At 36.2% G+C, this 20,453-nt stretch overlaps 1 protein-coding gene across 7 annotated transcripts in view; it reads left to right on the forward strand.

The window, feature by feature from the left end:
• Positions 1-20,453, forward strand: part of EPS15 (epidermal growth factor receptor pathway substrate 15) — a 47,663-nt gene that overhangs the window by 16,557 nt on the left and 10,653 nt on the right. For all 7 annotated transcript variants that reach the window (XM_080603276.1, XM_080603274.1, XM_080603279.1 and 4 more), the window contains exons 10-18: positions 766-911; positions 1,761-1,920; positions 5,530-5,615; positions 10,620-10,692; positions 15,441-15,602; positions 16,213-16,410; positions 18,298-18,495; positions 19,055-19,132; positions 19,495-19,585. In XM_080603276.1, the coding sequence (XP_080459402.1) occupies positions 766-911; positions 1,761-1,920; positions 5,530-5,615; positions 10,620-10,692; positions 15,441-15,602; positions 16,213-16,410; positions 18,298-18,495; positions 19,055-19,132; positions 19,495-19,585 (1,192 nt within the window). The remainder of the gene's footprint in view (positions 1-765; positions 912-1,760; positions 1,921-5,529; positions 5,616-10,619; positions 10,693-15,440; positions 15,603-16,212; positions 16,411-18,297; positions 18,496-19,054; positions 19,133-19,494; positions 19,586-20,453) is intronic.

The following is a 20,453-nucleotide window of genomic DNA, read 5'->3' on the forward strand; positions in this document are numbered from 1 at the left end:
TATGTATTACAAAGGAGTGCCATTCTGGATCAGTGTCTTGGTGTATGTTTTTTGTACAGTACCATTTGGGATTCATATATTAAGTGTGTTTATACACTGAAATTAATTAGCGTCCACGAGCATGCACGTAAGCAGAAGATGTAGTCATTTTCACTCAAAAAAAAAAAAAAAAAAAACAAAAAAAACCCCACACAACAAAACCAACCACCCTATCTTTATATAATAAATAGTATGGTATTTGGAAAAATTGCTTAAGTAAGATTTGTGGCTCTAGTTCCCATCTTTACCTTGTTGAGAGCTTCAGACCTACAATTTAGAATGTCCCAACTGTTAACTCCATGCTTGACCAGTTCTTCAGTCCCTCCAGCTAAAGCTCTCCAGCTGTAAAGAGGAATAAAATTGATGGAGCCAGACAGTAAGCAGGGCTGTGATACAGTGATGAGGGCACAACTCAGTGCTATGAGGAGATCTGGGCCTCAAGGAATACTTCTAATGCGTAGGCAAAGAGGTGGAGCAGTATCAACCAGCCATGGTGTTTCACTGATATAAATACTGCTTTCGGAGTTGCATGTGGATTTCTGTACAGGACTATTTGGGGCAGTAAAACTGGTTCATAAACTAGGCACCTATATCACTTTTAAAATCTGTGCTGTAGTCCTTGAATTATGTAACTTTGAAAGCAAATAACTATCTGAGAGAGCTGTCTTTATCTTAGCATTTTTTATTTTTTTTTCCCCTCTTCTACCCCCCCTCCCCTCCCCTCAGTGGGTTGTATCGCCTGCAGACAAAATTAAGTACGATGAGATCTTTGTGAAAACTGACAAGGACATGGATGGATTTGTGTCAGGTGTGGAAGCCAGAGAACTATTCTTGAAGACAGGACTGCCTTCTGCTCTCCTTGCACATATCTGGTAGGGATTATTTTTCCTTGACAGCTGTTTAGGCGACGGCATGGTTCTTGCTCTTTCCTAGCACTTTTCGTGAAAAGTGAAAGCTGTTATTTTTGTATATGATAGCGTGGCCTCTTTATTAACAGTGGTAACTTACGTGCTTCTAGTAATGGACAGAAATGGTGGGTGAGGAACAGGTTTATGCTATGAGTTATTTCCTAGCTGGAGGAGGTAAAGAGCCTGAACAGATGGTTACAAACAAATACTACGCTTTAGCTGAATACCTGATTTAAGGAGGCATAATGTTGCTGTGTATCTGAACGGTGATACTAGGCATCTGAGGATTATCTGTGTAAAATTCTTAGCATGTAATATTTATGGCCCATCTAATTCTGTGACTCGTTTGTCTTTCATTACAGTCAGTAATGACACCCGCTGTGTGGTGGTGTGTTTTCCTAAATTTTTCCCCACTATAAGCTATTGCATGGCACTCTGGTAGGAAAAATGTCATTTTTTTCAAGGTATGATTAGCATAACAATTTAGGAAAGTCAGAGAAATGAGATAAACTTGTGTTGGCTGTGAGAAGTGCTTCAGCTCAGCAGTAACTTCAGTTACAAATATTCAGGTGTTGTGACTCAGGCCTGATTCTGCTTTTTACGAGATGCAAAATTGCTCTAACAGAGCTGTGGAAATTGCACAACCACTTTCTCTTTTCATTCTATGTTTGCGTAATGTTTTCTATTTATTTCCGTGCCTTACTTATGTATTGCACTTTTTTAGGAGAGGAGATATACACTAGCAATTTTTACGTTTCTAAATAACAGCAAGTACAGGAAACCGTGATTTATTTCATGTGCATCTCTGTACAGGGCTCTCTGTGACACAAAGGACTGCGGGAAGCTTTCAAAGGAACAGTTTGCTTTGGCTTTCTATTTAATCAATCAGAAATTAACAAAGGGCATTGATCCACCTCAGGCTCTGACTCCAGAGATGATTCCACCTTCAGACAGAAGTGTCAGTTTACAGAAGGTAAGGATGGCTTTGGCACACTTGGTATACATTTCAAACAAAAAAGGTTAATTTCAAACACTACACAGGAAACAGCTCAAGTACTGGCAAACCTTAAGTATATCATAATATCAGGAAGAAAACAAGTCTTGATTGCAAAGAAGTGACAAAACACTGCTCCATTCATGTTTCGAAATGAAGCTGTCATTTATTACACCTGCCAACCAAGCGGAGAGATCTTATGTTGAGAAAGCATTATTTTCTATTTTGAAAGAATAATCCTTTTCCTGTCTAAAGAATCTTAGTTCGCATCTGAAGTAACATGCACAAGTTTAATGTTTTTGTCGTAATGTGTTCTCAATTACCTCTTTTGCGTTTCTCTTTCAAAAAGTCTCAAAACAATGTGAACTGAATAAAGTTTAAATATTTAAACTTTTAAAACTAAATGATCCACCATTTTATTCTTCACAGATAGTTTAAATGTCTTCATAGCCTGTTGATTGCCATCTATCTTAATCCAACAGTAGACTATACCTCAGCAGTTCAAGTTATATTTATCTGAATGGCAGAGGTTATTGCAAATTCTTACTTGTTTTACACATCATAAAGTCTTATGTTCGTTACCTTTTCTTGGTTGTGCAAAACATTGACCTAATTCTACAACTCTCTTGAACAGAATGAAAAATTTGCGCCTGAAAAAATTTAGAAACTCAAAATTTGGCACTACTTTTGAGTTTCTGTAACTGGTATCTTATTTCTTTTTACATTCTGTTTTTAAAAAGTAATTGCTTTATTTGCAACTCTACTAATCTTTTTTGTATGTTTGCTTTCCTTTCTATGTCTCTTTTCTAGTTTGGACTGTTTTTTCCATTCTGCACCACTCTGCTTTTCATCCTTATTATTCTGTCAGTTTGTTAACTCTGCTTTCTCAAGGTTAGAGAATCTTTGCTTTTCTAATATTTACTGTCTGTTGGTTTAATAATGAGCATCCTTCTAAGACTCTTAAATAATCACTGAAATAGCACAGCACTTTTCTGAAGTGTCACAACATGTTGCTGTCTCAGATTATTGCTGGTTTTCCAGTTTTCTTCATCTGGAAGAATCCCAAGGTGTTTTGCAAATCTGAACTGCCATATTGTACTTAATTCACTCCTGTGCAGAAAATGATTTGTGGGGTGGACCTCTGTGGCTGTTACGTGTTGGCAATGTGTGCTGCTTAAACTTAAGAGAAAACACTTTGTATTACTCTGTTGAAATTGCTGGGGAAGTGATGATGGAGTAGTAGCCCAATGTGACAGTTGACAGTTTCCATTAGGACCGATACCCATGTTTTTGCTGATTATGTTTCAGAAAATGTAGTGGTCAGAACACATTGGATGAGATCAGCATTGTTTACTGCTACTCTGTGTACATTGTCTTCACAGAACTCTTAGACGTCAGTTGAATTTTGCAGGGGTTTTGCGTTGCTAACATAAAAAAATAAGAGTAAGAATATTATGAAAGAAGGTAAGAGGTGTCTTTTAGCTTTGTAAATCCTTAGCAAGAATTCATTTTACTAGATTGAGCTGGAGGTTTAGCTCATTTTGAGATTTTTCCAAAGAGATGTTGCCTTCTTGGTTGATATGAAAGAACTTTTTTTGCAAGATTGTTGTTCAAGAACTGAACCAAAAGATAAGAGCAGTGTGCAGAAATAGGCTTTTTGCTTGTTTCCTTGAAGTGCTGTGGCTTAAATAGTAAAAACACTTAGGCTTTCTCTTCTGACTCGCCCATATAAGAGTAGTAGCAGAAATATCAGTAACTATGATGGTAATCCATTATATTTTTGAAGTATGGAAAGTTAACTTGCTATCCTTCTTGGTAGATATTCAACAGTATACATGCACATGAATTCTGTTCTCTGATGTTTGGTTTATTTACAGAATTTCATTACCCCAATAATGTAACTTTTATTTCAGTTCTGAAGCTTGAATGCAAATCCCATAAATGGGAAACAGAGCAGCAGTCTAGTATTTGTTGCTGTTTCTTTACCTAAAACTGTTTGTAGTCACAAAACATGAACTGGCATTACTAGCCATAAAACATAACTTTATGTGCAATTTCCTTTTCTGGAATTTTGACAGGAATTGACTTTTATTGCTATTTTGAGTTAAAAACTGAAGTGTTGCTTGCATGTATGTTGCAGTGTGGTAAATGGCAGCAAATAATTCCAATTCCTGTCTTTTTTTCACTTGTAAAATTAAAGCTAAAAATGGCTTTTGTGGACTGCCTCTCTCCCTGAAGTTCTTATGAAGAATTGAAAATGAGATTGTACTACATTTAGCTGAAGTTTGATGCTAGAATTATCGCGCAAGATTTCTTCAATTGACTAGAGAGAAAAGCCCAGAAAGAATTTGTACTTGTAGCTGATACCACCAAGTTTTCCTTCCTTATTCTTAGGAGAAAGAAAAACTTCCTCATTAGAACACCATGAGCAAATCAGCAAAACTCCTCTAATTTCTTCAGGATAGAATTGAACTTCATAGCTTTTTTGCCATTTTGAGAAGCTGTGCACTAACCAGCTTAAGAATAGCTGTATTTTTTCTTAACTCTCAACTCATGCCATTTGCTCTAGTAAAATATGCATGAATAATCTCTAGTTCTGCTGAATAATATTCTCTGCCACTATGTGCTCAGATTTACTGGTTAGGTCTTTCGTTGACTAAAGCTTTACTTTTTTCCCCAGTATAGGCTTGAATAAATATATAGTTAATAGCATCTTGATTTATCTTCAGAGAAATTTCAGAATTTAAAGACTTTTATTTGTGTTTTTCTTTCTTTTTGCGGTATCACCTGCCTCTTAACTGTATGTATATGCCTTTCCTCTGAACTTTGTGTTTGTCCCAGATAACTTTATTCAAAGCTTCAAGGAATGAATGTATTATAGAACACAGTTACAGTGACTATGGCTTCCTAAATATGTTCATGTTGTAGCAAGGCAGACTAGAACAATTACAGTATTTGCTAATTTGTGTCTTCAGAACTTGTTCTCTAGTCTTTTATATATACTTTTTTGAAATGGAAATAATTTGTATCATAGTAGTTGTCTTATTATAAAGATATTAAGGAAATAAGAACTCACGGGCTATGACTTTGTATTATTGATGTTTCAGTCAGTACTCTGGAGATTTGTGTTAACCTACATAGATACGACTTAAAGTATTGCAAATGAAGTGTCTATGCTCTGCAACAGGAGAATCACCAGGGTGAAGAAATATGTATATTAGTAGTAAACAAACCCGAACTGTTTTAAATGAATGGTAGTAAGCCACTGTTCTAAAATGAAATGTATTTTACAGTTAAGACCTTTTTGTATGATTAAATGTCCTTTTGTGGAAGACATGCTTTCAAGAGTTTACAGGAGACAAACTGTTTGAATTACTAGATGCGTTTGATGTATGGTGTTTTCTGTTAATTTAGCAATTTTTCTGTTAATTTAGACTTTTTAAACATTTTTTTGAAGATTAAAGATTTGCAAATTAATACTACGAACAGTTGCTACTTCTTGTGATAGTGCAAGCTATCTTTTAAAGTGCAGATAGCTGTCAAACTGCATAAACTATAAACTAACAGTATGTTTTCTTTATCTTTCAGGGTACTCAAGGACTCAATTCTGTAGCAGATTTTTCTGCAATTAAAGAACTTGATACTTTAAACAACGAAATAGTAGACCTGCAGAGGTAGGTAAAGGAGGGATAGTTATAGTTGCCTCAGATTTAGTTGTTATACTTACTGTTTTTTTTGTTTGTATTTGTTCTTGTTAAGCCAATTAAATACAGAAGAGAAAAAACGGAAGGTGATGTAGTCTGTTTTGCTAAAATCAGTGGTAAGCAGGTCTGTAAAATTATTCTAATATTGTTTAACACCTCAATTCTTTGTTAACTCAGATGGGTGCATTTATTAACAGCAAGACTGTGAAAGATCTGTCCATCATGCATTCTGGGCGTTTCAGGAAGCTGCATATCCTAGCATCCTGAGATCAAAATACTCTTTTGCTCATCTTTATTAGCAGATGAGCATACGGCAGATCTGTAGGGCATGGGAGCCATGATACAAATCGGCATTAGCTGTCTTGATTTATAGAGGGAATCTTAAGGGCTTTTTCCTAATGGAGGCAGGGAAGTGAGACAGGAAGGCTCAAGAAGGATACAGATACAGAGTGGCAAGATGAGAGTTTGCATGTGGACCTCAGCTAGGATTTCGATGGTGATAAAGATGGAAATCCTTCCCTTCTGTATGGTGAAAGGAATGGTTGCACTGAGAAAAATTGTTTTAATTAGAGGTCTGCAGATCTTTGGTTTCTAAAAATTATTTCTAATGTAATTAGGATAATGATTTCAAGTGACTAAGAAAATCAAGTTCATATATGCTGTATAGTCTTTGTCATATTCTCAAGACAGCAGATATTTTTCTTCAGTGATTTTTTGGTACTATTGTAAATTTACTGTAAATTCCTTCTGTCAAGAACAGTCAGTTAAGGCGCTTTGTCATGATGAAATCTGAGTGTCTTATTCATGTCACTTGTAGGAATGAATTAATTGTGCGATGTGTCAAAGCACAATCTGTTTCTAAATAGATAAATGTTTTTTTGCTTCAACTGCTTTTTACTCCCACTGCCTCCTTGCTTGTCCCTGCTCTGGCTTCCTCTGTTCTTCCTCGGGTAGTATTAATACTAATTTTGGACTCATACATTTATTAACCTAAAATTTGATTTACAACTATATATATTTGCTGGCAGTATCTTAGAGAGAGAATTTTCACTAGTGTCAATTTTTAAATTAAGTTGTTTTTACCATGTGTGTTTGCAGCCTAACATGCAAGCCAATGCATTTCTGAGAGACAGTAATAGAACTTGTCTATTTTTGAAGTGCGCATTTAAAACAAACAAAAAAAAAACAACCAGAGGATTTTCTTCAAAAGAATGACAATGTTTTGAAAATTTAGTTTTTTGAGAGACTGAACAACAAAATATAGAAGTGATGTGTTTGTGGCTCATCAGTGTGTGTGGGAAAATTTCTGGTGGCCAATAGCTTTTTAATCTAATGCAATAAAAACATAATATGTGGAAGACTGAGGTTTAGGATTAGATGAGGAAAAAATGCAGAATACTTATTAGTGAGGGTAAATCCCCTCTGGTACAGGGAATGACTTGTTTAGGGAAGTTGTGGAATCTGCATCGTTTTGAACCTGTCAGCAGTTCTGTTTTCTTCGGAAGGCCTCTAAGTTCCGTTTCAGTTGCACTATATTTTTGGAAGGCTATTTGTGAAGCTTTTTTGATCAGCATTGTGGGAGGCCAGACCAGATGTTCTTAATATTCTTTTTTGAACCATAGATCCTTTTTCTTCCCTCAGCAAAGCCTGCTTTGTTTTTGTGCTTTAAAGTTAGCTACAGCCCACAAACGAGTGGGATTCTTTCAAGCTTTACCAGTACCACATTGCTCTAAAAGTGTGAATAGTTGAACCTAACTTGGTGTGCCTCACCAGAGGTGCCATCCTCTGCACATTTTGGACAGCAGCAATTACATTGTCTTGAATACAAATCAGGTTAGAAGGACTGTATAGCTGGTAAGCTGGCCCCTCATAAGTGTGGAAATGGCAAAATGTCCCCAGAAAAACGGGGCAACCCCTCCCTTCCATATGTTCACATCAAGTCTTTGTTTTAAAGTTCAGAGATCTACAGCTTCATAGCAAATCAGTGGTAAGAATTTTAGGGTAGGCTAGATACTTTCTGCTGACCTCTGGTTTGGAAGTAAGTGAATTGTTATAGCTGAAAAGCTTGGGGAAAACAAAGGAGAGGAGAAACAAACACTGTGTTTTTTCTAGCATTCCTAAAATGAAATACTACTACTCTAGGAATTCCCAAAATTATGGATATACGTGAAAATAAGAAACGTAGGGCAACTGAGTGTAGATAATACTATCAACTCTATGAGCAGTCATCTATCACTTTTTATGAAAAAGAACTGATCTTTTTTCTGCATTTTTAACTAATGTGGGTTCTAATCAGTAGCCTCCAAGAAGCCTGGCCAGGGTGGTTTCTTATGTAGCTTAAAAATGCCTCTACTGACAAGGACTTCCTCAGTTGTCAGCTATCACAAATGTTTCCAATAGGCTGGCTCCCATTCATAAATACTCCTCCATTCACAAATTGTTATAAAGCTTCTGGATTTACTGACATTATTTGTTTTGTAAATCATGGAGTATGTGCATTAGAGAAACCATGTTTTTTTGTTTTTGTTTTTTGTTTTTTTTTTTTTTAAATAATTGCTTTTAATTTATTTGATAAAAGGGCCTCCTGACCTGGCTGCAATTAAGATATGTAGGGAAATTGTATTGCTTTCGTAAATTGACTTTAAGTTGGTTACAAATGTTATTGTCAAGACCACAGGTATTTTTGTTTGTTTTCAAGTGCTGCGGTATGGGACTTTAAGATCCAGGAAATCTTACATGTCCAATAAATCAATTTTGTTACTTGCTTTTGGTTCTTTCAGTTGCTGGGCGTTCCTACAGGCATATAGTAGATAATTTGGAAAAGAAACAGAGGCATTCAGAAGAATTAGTAAATTAAGTAGGTCTGTGGTATTATTTTTGAAACAAAGACACATTACTCCAAGTGGGAATGGGGAGGGTAGACACTCTTTTTTTAGACTATATACGCTCAATTTGTTTTGCTTTGCCTGAGGCTACTGCCTAAGCTTTTCTTATGCTGACTGACAATAGTTCTTCCACTTGATTTTTTTTTTTCCGATTCATTGTTTGTGTTATGATTTGGCCAGTGTAAGCTGGCTGTGAGTGGGTGTCATGGTCTGTTGCTTGCTTAGGGTCATCCAGATAGCAAGATGTAGGTACCTGAATTCCCTTGAAATAGAAGGGAAGTGAGCTTTATTTCTGGCAGTCTCCTCAGACAGATGAGTGACAGTGTATATTAAGGCATGCTCACCTGCTGGCATTTATTTCCTGCTCAGTTTTCATACCCAGGCTGGAAAAACAACCCAACAACTATTTGTTGTTTGTTTTTACCTAATCAATTATTCCATCTTTTATCTTTAATTAGCAATAATCTGCCTGAATGCCTGCTGTGCTTGATAAGCGTCTGAGGGCTCGATGGCATTTTTCAACTTGACTTGTGTTTAGATCTGTGGAAGTGCTCTGAGATTGAGCCCTTTTGTTTATGGAAAGTTACAGAAGGCAAAAATCAACAGAACTTTTTTCAACTCTGCGATGCTTCAAATATCTAAGTAAAACTACGCAATAAATACTGGTTTGTTTAGCTAGAGAGATGTGCTATAGCTTTGATGGAAATGGTAGATCTGTGTAGTATTTACATGATGCTTTCATTCTGATGAATTGGAGTGAGAAGTTATGTGAAACTTGAAGGTTCACGCTTAACAAAATAACTAGCCTTGTTCTTCAACGTCTCTCTTTCTGCAACTTGCATTTTCTCATCCGTGTAAGCCTTCCCTCTAGGCACAGTCATCAAATTAATCAGATACTGAGACAAACAGTAGTAGAACATAATATACAATAATAATCTTTTCAGAGCAAATGCTTATTTAAGATCTGTGACACCTGTTTTTTCATCTTCCATTGCGTATGGTTTGGCAGCAAACAACTATGGCTTAGCCTGAGTGAAGACAACTTTCTCAGAGCAGATACCCCCTTTACTTGGTGGACAAAAATATTTTATCCCTTATTGGAGAAGAGTAAACGATAAAATTAACTGTTTTGGATTGTTTACCAATCTGCTGCTATTAACAGATGAAGTTACCTTAATTTTAATATGCATTAGTAATATCATTTGATAGCTTTTCCATGTGGTAATTCATTTAGAGATGTTAGGTCTGTCATCGGTGCTCAAATTCTAACTTCAATATATGTCAGAATTTAATAACAATCTATAAAAGTGAGTATCTGTATAGAAAAGCTATTGTTAAATCTGTAAAGCCTAATGCTTTATTCTCTTAATTCTCTTAAACTTTTTTTTTAAACAAGCACTTCTGAGTTGTGTGGCTTTTTCCTTTATAAAGCTATTGTTATCTGACTGCCAAGAATTTATTGATGATAATTCCCCTGTCATCACCAGTCACTTTTAAGCTTGCATAAATGTCTGTAGGGACAGACTTGATATGACACAGCAAATAACTATACGGAGTCTCCTAAGCATACATGGATTACGGCAAGCTAACTTTTCTTCTTCTGACTGAGTTTACCAACAGATACATCTAAAATTTGATAGTCAAGGTTAATAATCCACCAGGTTGGCCTCCTGGAAATGTTTTCTAGCTGCTGTTAGTATAGGAATTACTGTGGTTGCAGGGGTTAACAGATGGAATCTGATGCAATCCCTCCCACTTTTCCCAGCAGTTTTCATTAGACAAGTGCTCCATAGCAACAGTGAGATCACTGAAGACAGTATTTCATTGATTTCTCCCTCCCGCCCCCTTCCGTTTTTGAGCCATTCTTATCACTAAAGTGCAGTTGGCTGAAAAGACATCTTTTTTTATGCAAAACGCTTATGTGGGCTTCTGTCTTGTAAATAATTTGGAAAGCAGAAATCCCTTGCATCTTTTGTGTTTAATGTTTCACTATGTATTTAAAGAGAGATACAGGTTTAGGAGGCTGGATAACTGTACCTGCTGTAGCTGATGTTCTTAAGTATTCTTGCATTGTTTGCTGGTCTTCTAGGGAAAAGAATAATGTAGAGCAAGACCTGAAGGAGAAAGAAGATACCATCAAACAGAGGACGAGTGAGGTCCAGGTAAGTAAGGCACAGAATTATTGCTCAGATATCTGTTAATGGCAATGGAATTACTGAATCTTTAGATCACATCACTTATTGAGTGGTGGCTAAGAAAATAAATGTACTTTGAAGTGTATTTGATATATGAATGATATGAATGTGGATTGGTGGGGGTCTGTGTATTTATATAAATGTGTATGCTTCTGGGATATATAGGCTACATGGAGTTTTAAATGAAAAATATTTCAAAAATAATACATATTTTAAAGCAGGACTATCTAATGTCTAATTAAAACTGAAGAACATGTTGTAGTACTGCAAATTAGTAAACTTAAGTAGCTGAATTAAAAGGACTTGTATAAGGGGCTGCTACTTAAGAGTCGTAATAATTACCGGCTCAAGAGGAATGTTGCCACAAGTTAATTTTGCCTAACATAATTGAATTCTAAAAAAATGTATTTGATTTTTATTTAAAAGAATTATATTGAACTTTTCATAATTGAATAGAAAATTTGATTTTTACAAGTGTTTTACGAATTAAAAATTACATAGTCAACATCAGTGTATAGGGTGCTAACAGTGTAAGCCCTGAATTAAATGCTGCAAAGCATATTTCAATTAATCATGAGATGCAAAAGCAGCTGGATTAGCTGCATTAAGAAAAAAACTTCAGTGTTATATCTGATCATTTACATTTATTTGTGCGTTTGTTTGAGGAATCTTTATTAGTTCAAATACTCGTTATTTGATTAAGACTAAATAATGCAAATTTTTGCATTTTACTTTGCCTTGGGGGTTGGGAGGTCAGGGAAGAAAGCCAATGTGTTACAACCATTGTGACTTTTGTGCTTGGCTATTTAATATCCTTAAAGCCTGGGTGATAATTAATAGTCTGACCTCTCAGAAGATGATCAGATTCTGGCCTGTTTGTCACAATGGCATCCAGATTCAGCAGCTGCTGGAATGCATGCAGAAGTTGACCCTGTCTGTGATTCTGTCTGTGCGTGCACTCATCATTCCTCTCTTCACCATGCAGATTACCTTTTCACAATGTTAAAAATTCTTATGGGCATTTCTGTTTGAGCACACAGGGTGATTTTGTTAGTTTGTTGTAGAACGTTTACCTTCATGTGAAGGTTGAGCTCTGTGGTGCCTTTGTACAAAGCTAAATTAAATCCCCACTTTTAATGTTAGAAGGCCTAAAGTGTAACAATATTAGTGTGATCTGCTTGTTTATTGTGTAGTGTTTGACAATCAGCAACATCACAGAATGAATGAAATCATTGTATCCAGAGCAGTCCTGTTGGAAGCAACTGTCTTAAGTCTTTAACCTCTTAGTGATCACATAAGCTATTTATATCTGGTTAAATGTAGAGCTAGAGTTCTGTCAGTCTGCAGAGGAGGAACGATCTATTACTGGCTTGTCAGAAAAATGGGAAACCATCAGGATCAAATGGGATGTGGCTGCAGCATTTATTCGAGCTGGTGGCCCCCTACCTCTGGTCTCCTCCTTGTTTCTGAATGCTGGAGAACCTGCATATTTCATGAAACTTTCTAGAACTTCACAGAATAGTGGTGACAGACTAAGAATATCTTTACATCATGTTCTCTTTACATCATGTTCTTCTGCTTTTATTCTAATGGTGATGTTTCTCAGATGGTGTTCACAAACACAGTGTTCCACAGTGTTCCAATCTGCCATCTTTGATAAAGCTAATTTAGTGGCATCACACTCTGGGTTTCATGATACCAGGGTTGTGTTCACATACATAAATTATAAGCTCACGAATAGCCAAGGTTTGTGACGGATTGAACAGATTTGTATGGGAGGAAGGAAATGTTAACTGTTTTTCTCTATTAAGTAGTTTAGACACTATGTAAATAGAGGCTAAGAGGCAAAAACGGAAAAAGAGTTGGAGGGAAATTAATTTTATTTTATTAAAATATCAGTTGTCTCTTAGCAAGGATTAATGGATGTGTTTTTTATAAGAAGCTATGGGCAGAGTAGCAAAGATCGTGAGAAACTGAGGCATTTCCCTCATTTATTCTGTGGTGTAGTTTATAACAAATAACATTTCAAATAACATTTGAAAGCGTCCCCTTGCAATCTGATCACCAAGCTGCTCTTCTAGACCCAGGTATTGGTTGGAGCACTGGGCACTGCCTCAAGCCATGGGCTTTTGGCCGCCTTCACAAGACTCAGATCCTCTGTCGAGCACTTCACATGTGTATGGTTTACCAGTCTACCTGCAAGGACTCTGAAATAAGTGGTGATTCTCCTGGCTTTCGCAACAATGTTTGTGTTCCTTAGAATTTTATTGACATGAAGTCAAAAGGTTTGTTTCCCATTTTAAATGGAACACTGAAACTTTGTAAAGAGATTTTTAGAACAAATGCATGCAACTCCTGAACAAAGGTTAGTTAATACAAGTTCACATCTATGGAGGAAAGAAAATGTATCTGCATGTGCAATGCTGTTTCTAGACGAAAAAAGGTAAAAGTATTTTGGGACTTCCAAGCAGTCTGGAATGTTTCTGGCCTTTTCTTTTAGCCTTTTGATTTCTTTGTTGGCCTGAGTTTTCATAAACAGATTTTTTTTTTTCTCTGAGTATCCCCCCCCAGCATTGGATTTTCCTTATTCTTGTTAAGTACAAGACTGGCAAGCTATTAAATCTGTTGTCTGCCTGTGGAAATACAGATCTCTACTCATTTCCTTGTCCGCCACTACAATGGAGAGTTACAAGGATCATAAACCTAACACAAGGATTACCAATAAAAATACCAGTTTGTACTCAAAAATGTGTTATGCTATGGGTAATACCCAGATCTTCATGAAGTAAACTGGGCTTCAATTAAACTTCAAAAAACACCTTCAATAGGAGAAACATCAAGCACTGAATGAGGTCCTACATTAAAACATTTGTTAAATTAAAACAGTGTGTGCAAAATTCAGTGCTTGGGTTGGGGCCTAGTTTACTTCATGAAGATGTTTGAGAATCACACCAGTTCTGTGTGTCGTGTCCACTCCGCCTTTACTTTTGGAGTGGCCATGTGATTGTGGTTTTGTTTATTATTTGTTTTTTTATTTTTTTTCTCCCACTTCTGGGAGGTAACAGCCTTAGTCAGGCCTTTTCAGAGCTGCTCCTCTCCTGCTATGGCTAGGACAGATACTGGGATTCAAGAAGCAGTAGCAAGGTTGGAGGTGATCTATATTTAGCTTGTGTGTATGTGAGTGTTTGCTTCCTTTAGAGGAAAAGAGACTGAAATCTCTTTAAGGTGTTACCTCCACCTCCAGATCCACCCCCTCTCGCCCTGGTTGCTTATGTTGTGTGTCAGCTGCTATTTGCTTTTCAAAGTGATGTGAAAAACAAATGCATCAGAACAGTTTGCCAATTATCCAAGTTGCTAGCTGCTGTCAGAGCCTTTTGTGCGTGTTGGTATGTCTTCCATAAATCAGAAATAACTAGTAAGTCATCTACTCTGACTGCTGTACATCAGTTGTGTAGCTATTAATCCTTTTACTTAACTTGAGACATTGATTTTTGAACTTTTTTTTGTAAATGCATCTATGAAGCTTCTTTAGGTAGTCTTCCAGTTGTCTTGAGGTTCCCCATTTGTCTAGCATCTGACTGCCTTTCTGTTCCTCTCAGTTTTTTGGTTTTTTTTTGTCCTGATTATCTGGAGGTGTTAACACATGTGGATTAACTGTCTCATCCACAGAATAAAAATAAATAAATAAAAATCACCTGAAAATGACAACGGGATCTGAGCTTAGAACAGCACACACATGCATGATCTAATCAGAAATTCATGTCAGCTTGTTTTCTTAGTGTCATTGATTTTCCTTCATCTCTGTTCTTTCTTTAGTGTTGTATACAATTCTTCTTTCAATTACCATATTTTCTTGGAAAGGCTGCAATCTTTTCATCTAATACTTTTGTATTAATCTTTTTTTGATCTCCCTGTATTACCTCTTCCTCTTGACTTTGACAGTTCTTTCTTCTTTCAAAATTCTTGTCTTGATTTTTCTTTTCAATGTTATCTCTGCAGTTTAACCATTAAATAACCAAGTCTAAACATTGCTGTTGCTCAAAAGTGAACTAATTATCGTATGATGCTACTTAATGTATTTGAAATGCAAGATACATAACTACAGCTGTTTCTTAAATTAAAAGATATCATATTTTCACATGTGGAATGTTCATTTCTTACAAGTACTGTTACCTGAAAACAAAATTTTGGTTGATTTGTGCAAAAAATAGGAGTTTGGGAAGATACTGAAGGAAGTGCATTTGAGTTAATAAGGCACTGGTTTTCTTCTTTACCATGCTAATAAAGCGAGTTTGTATTTTGGAATGGGTATTTCAAAGGGGAGAGGAGCAGAATAAAGGATTTCTGTTGTTAAGGAACTTGTTAAAATATATTCCTAAGATACCAGAGAGAGATAACATAGGCTAAACAAATACAACTTACAGATTTGAAATAGAACCCTCCCTCCCTGGGAGTAAAACACTTAATCTCTGTGTGGAGGTGTGGTCTTCAATATTGCAGTGAGATTATTTTTACAAAGAAAAAAAAAGCAAATAACGTGGTTATTTTTGTCTTAGAATTAAAACGAGAATATTTGCTTGCCTGAATACTAGTCTTTGAAAGATAACTTATTGATACTCTGAAATCTGACCAATCATTACCTCAATTTACACTTTAGAATTTAGTGGTAAGAAGGAGTGGGGAACAAATACAGAGCAAATCTTTTTTTATTACAGGATCTACAAGACGAAGTAAAGCGGGAGAGCAATAATCTGCAGAAGCTGCAAGCTCAGAAGCAGGAAGCCCAGGAAATCCTTAATGACCTTGATGAGCAGAAGGCCAAGTTGGAAGAGCAACTTAATGATATCAGGCAGAAGTGTGCAGAGGAGGCCCATTTGGTAAGGTCTAGTGGCCAAGGCCCTTGACAGAGAAAATGCCTCTTTTTGAAGAACGTAGCCATGCAGTGTGTTGCAGCTGTTGGGGAAGGAGAAAAAAATTTAAAGAATAATCAGCATGAGTTTCAGGATTTTGTGAACAATAGAGAATAGGAGATACATCTCTGATTTCAGCAATGTTTGTGATATTTGGTGGCACACCGATGCTACATGTATCTCACTAAAATAAGGCTGTGTGCAAACAAATGCTGCAAATTTATAATGCAATATAAGTGAAATTAGAAGGAGTAATTAATGGGACTGATTTCTTGAGAGTTTGAAAAAAAAAGTGGATTTTTTCTAATATAAATCTTTAGTATTTCTTTGCTGTCTAAAATGTTGTCTTCAATATTAGAAATACTGGTGTTGGGTAGGAGAACAGCTTGAATAGTACGATCTCATTGAGACCAATGGTGAGTTAACCTCTTGTTCAGGTATGATCTATAATATCTGCAATAGAGGTTTCATACCTTTTCTGGTCATAAATAATATTTGCTGGACATGTTTGGAGGTGTGTGGGTGTTTTTTTTTGTTTTGTTTTAATTTGGCTTTGAAATACTTGTTTATGCATTAGATTGCCATGCTGAAGGCTGAAATAACGAGCCAGGAGTCAAAGATTTCAGCGTATGAAGATGAACTGACCAAAGCTCAAGAGGAGCTGAGTCGTCTGCAGCAAGAAACTGCAGAGCTTGAGCATTGCATAGAGTCTGGGAAAGCACAGCTGGGACCTCTTCAGCAACATCTGCAGGATTCACAACAGGAAATCAATTCAGTAAGGCAGTGTGAAAAGATGAGGGGGAAAAAAAAAAAACAAAGGAACAAAACCCAAAATGTTTCAGCTGACAACCTTTAGTGTTTTTTCATAAGGGGAAGGCACTTGTTTTTTTTTTTTTTTCTTCACTGTTTGCTCATGTCTTTCCACTGCTTGCACAGGCTACGTCTGTATGGTAGTTAGGATTCTTAGAGGCTGACTCAAGTTGCTCAAGGTATTTAATGATATTTCTCCAAGTTTTGATAATAAAAGGGGAATTTATTATACTTCATGAATAATTTCTCTTAATGTAATGAATAACAAATGGCTAGTGCCTCTTTAGATTCCCTACTAGATGTGTAGGGAATTTAAGTTTTTGTCTTTAGCCATGGCCTGGGGCATGGTCTTGCTATTCTTTAATTGATGCGATGCTGGTATAACATTATTAATGACATAGTGTATTTTTGAAGGAGGAAAGTAAAGTGAACGTAAGAAAAAATTGTATTGAGACTAGATACTGAGAAACAGAGAGGTTGCTGTACTGATTTTGAGCACAGAACTGCGCTTTGTATGTGCGATCAATAATTTATTACTTCAGTGATGTTTAGCTTGAGCACCCTTTCGTTACCATTCTTCTCTCACATGCCCGCAGTCTGCTAATGTGAGCCAGAGCCATGTCATTATCAAGTTGAAAACAAAGCCTTTCTATTAACTTTGAACCCTAGATATGGCTGACTTCTGGATCAGTTCCTTCACGTGCTTCATGTCTAACTTCTTAAGTCTTTTTTTTTTTTTAAGACTTCCACTGCTAGGACACTTTCTTCTGTTGAAGGGGCTTATGACATACAGAAAACCAAGTATAAAAATTATGAATGACTTTTAGAAACTGAGGAGTAAAAAATGGATGTTGTTTTATCAGAGGTAGAAAGAAGGTAGTGCTATTTCAATATTATTAACTAATAATCATAGCAAGAGATGATTGTGATTAATGGATATGATGCGATTATGTAAGTGACTGGTTATGCCTGACTGTACTAAAAACCTGTATTTGTTGTAGGCTTGTTTTATATAAATACTCCTAAGTTCATTGCTCTTAGCTCAGAAAAAATGAACAAGAGGTCCTCTGATGCTTTAGGCAAGGGTATCTAATGGTTGATCTGAGATCAGTGTATTTGAAAGACGCCTTGGTGTTGTCATTGCTGCCACCTGATTTGTGATGTGCAAAGCAAGGAAAACACTATTAGGTGATTGACCTAGTAGAAATCAGTGGGATTTAGATACCTACATATCTGAACTGTGTTCATCCTTCTGCGTAATCTGCCACATTCAATAATTTCTTCAGAACTTGCAGATTGTTTGTAGATGTTTACTGTGAGGCACTGCATTATGCACGTTGTAGAAATAATGACATGGATGTAGCTGTCTGCTTAGGAAGATATATTATGGATTCTGTAGACGTCAAAAGTCATGTGAGAGAAGATAATGAATTTGTAATTTTCTTTGGAAGATGAGAATTCTTTTTAAGCAGCCTTTTTAATTTATGGAGTTTAAGGCAATTTCAAATGAGTAATTTAAAAGGAAAAAAAAAAAAGCTTTGCAACTCTTCTTGTGAGTTTGAGTGGGAAAAAAAGGAACAAGTCTTGATGTTTCCAGTGATTGCCAGCAATATGGTCTGCTTCCTCGGCAGAAGGTTCTCAGGTCTCTTTCAACCGTGTTATATATCTTCTAGATCTGATTTGTACTGCTTTCTCAAATATCACCCTTTGAAATAACATGATTTTATTATACTTGCTTAAGGAAAGTAAGAATTTTAGATACGTCCTTCCATTTTATATTTAAGAAGGTATGGTTATATTCTAGCTTTTGTAGGCTGCTGTACAATACATGTACATTTATTTCTGTTTACAGGTGCAAACAAAACTTCTTGAGCTAAAAGAATTGGAAAATAACCAATTTAGCTGGCACTCTCAGACACATAATGTACTTGTTAATGGAACTGCGGATCATTCTAGTCTTAGCAACAGCAGCAGTGAAACTGCGAACCTTAATGAGAATGCTGAAAGGGAGAGTATAGCAGAAGAAGAACAAATAAACAATGCATCTCCAGTGAGTAAAGTGTTTTGCCTGCTTGATCGTAATGCAATGCAGCTGTGAAGTTAAAATAAATGTAAATATATATTAAGATTGATTATGTTTTGTTTTTAAACACTTGTACAAGTGAACTTTCAGGATGTTATTCTGAGAGAGTATTTCAGGGATCTGAAAGTTGATAAGCAGAAAAAGAGGCAATGTTAGCTTGGCTGGAAAGTAGCAACAAAAATTTTTGTGCATTTGTTTCCAAAGCAAAATGTCTTAAATTGAAGAAGAGAATTAATGTTAAAGAAGAGCAGCTGTTTTCCAGTGGCGCAGCAGAAATGGAATGAGGAATAGGACAGAATATCTAAAGATCTCTTGCTTTCTAAATGTCCGTCTTTGTCTCAGTAGTTTTCTGATTTTTTTTTAATAACTTTCACAGGGTTTATGGAACACTTCAGTATGTTCTGTTATAGCTATGAACCTACTGAGGTATCTTTTAACATATTCTTACAGCTATGTGATACTTAAAATAGTACATGTAGTGTAGTCTTCCATTTATTTATACTGAATTGCTTTTATCCTTACATAGGCAAGGAATAGTCCTGAAACAACAGCTGCTGTTGTGGAAGAAGAGAAAGAGATCCCAGCTGCAACTATTACCAAAAAAGTGAGTTTGTTCAAATCTGAGGGAGGAAAAAATGAATGTAAAAAAAAAAACCACCAACAACAAAACAAACAACAAAACATAACCTAGTTAAATTGTTTGAGGTTTGCATCATGTCACTTACGTGATGGCTATGCAACAGTAGAGAAATAAAAAATGTCACTTGTTACTGTTTTTATTTAGAGTATGATGTCATGAAAGCATTCATCTTACATAGCAGGTTGATTTTTACTGAGGAATACTTTGAATCTGTTGATTAATTCTATAGAATTCAAACTCTCAGCTTGAAGAAACTAATAAATGGTAACAGAAGACAAGATAAGTGTCTTGAACTTCATACCTCTCTCTTCTTTCATGTTCTTCAGGAGGATCCATTTGATGCTGAGTCTCATCCATTGCCTGATCTAGTTTCTGAAGCCAGCTTAGAGTTCTTCCAGTCTGACCCTTTTGTTGGCAGTAAGTAAACTTCTTTCCAAGTGCAGATTTGCAGAAATGGGTTTTGTGTGAACACGTCTCGTCCAAATTCATCCTGCACTTTCTCGTTAATTGTGAAAATTGTAACTTTCCCTCACTGGTCTTCCTGAGGGCCTTTTTTTTTTTTTTCCTTTCCTGGGGGTTGCATTTTGGTATTAAAGGTGTGGGTGTACTTGTGATACGTGTGATGTCACTGATCTAGTTTGCAGTGCAGAGCCACAAACAGATCAACTGAGGGTTCAGCGAGCTGTAGTGTGGGGGGCGTGTGGGTGGCTGAGAGTGAATGGCTGTGGCCTACTTACGGTGAGTTTGGCACTCAAAAAAAGGTAATGTGGAACTGCACCATCTGTTCATCTTATGGAAGTGCCATGCTTTATTTTAAGAAGTTGCCACTTATGAATGCTGTTGCTCCGATTTTTTTCGTGTTGGAAAGAGTGATCTGTCTGTGATCTATGGAGACACTTGGAGTATGGGAGAAGGGGAGCTAATTTGGATTAGCAGTTGAAGCAGATGCTTTCAGCTACGTTAATATGATTTGACAGGCTTTTGGAGTCAACATGGTCTAACCAATTTAGTTCAGATTGCTTTGGAAGGAGAATAAACTAAATTTATTTCATATCGCTTGGCTTCTAAAAGAATATCAGTGCAGATTTTAATACATTTAAATGAGTAAATTAAACTAATTTAAAACAGCTTCAATGTTGCCTTGTAGATATAATTTCTTTTTTTGTTTATACTGAAGTGGTCTTACTTACAGGATATGACAACCTTTCTTTCAGAGGAGAAGGTATGTCTGCTGGTAGTCAACCTTTTGGACTTTGTGTGATCAGTATGTTTAGGGGTAGTTACC

Source organism: Anser brachyrhynchus (assembly GCF_964034855.1).
Source record: "Anser brachyrhynchus genome assembly, chromosome: 8".
Classification (NCBI taxonomy): domain Eukaryota; kingdom Metazoa; phylum Chordata; class Aves; order Anseriformes; family Anatidae; genus Anser; species Anser brachyrhynchus.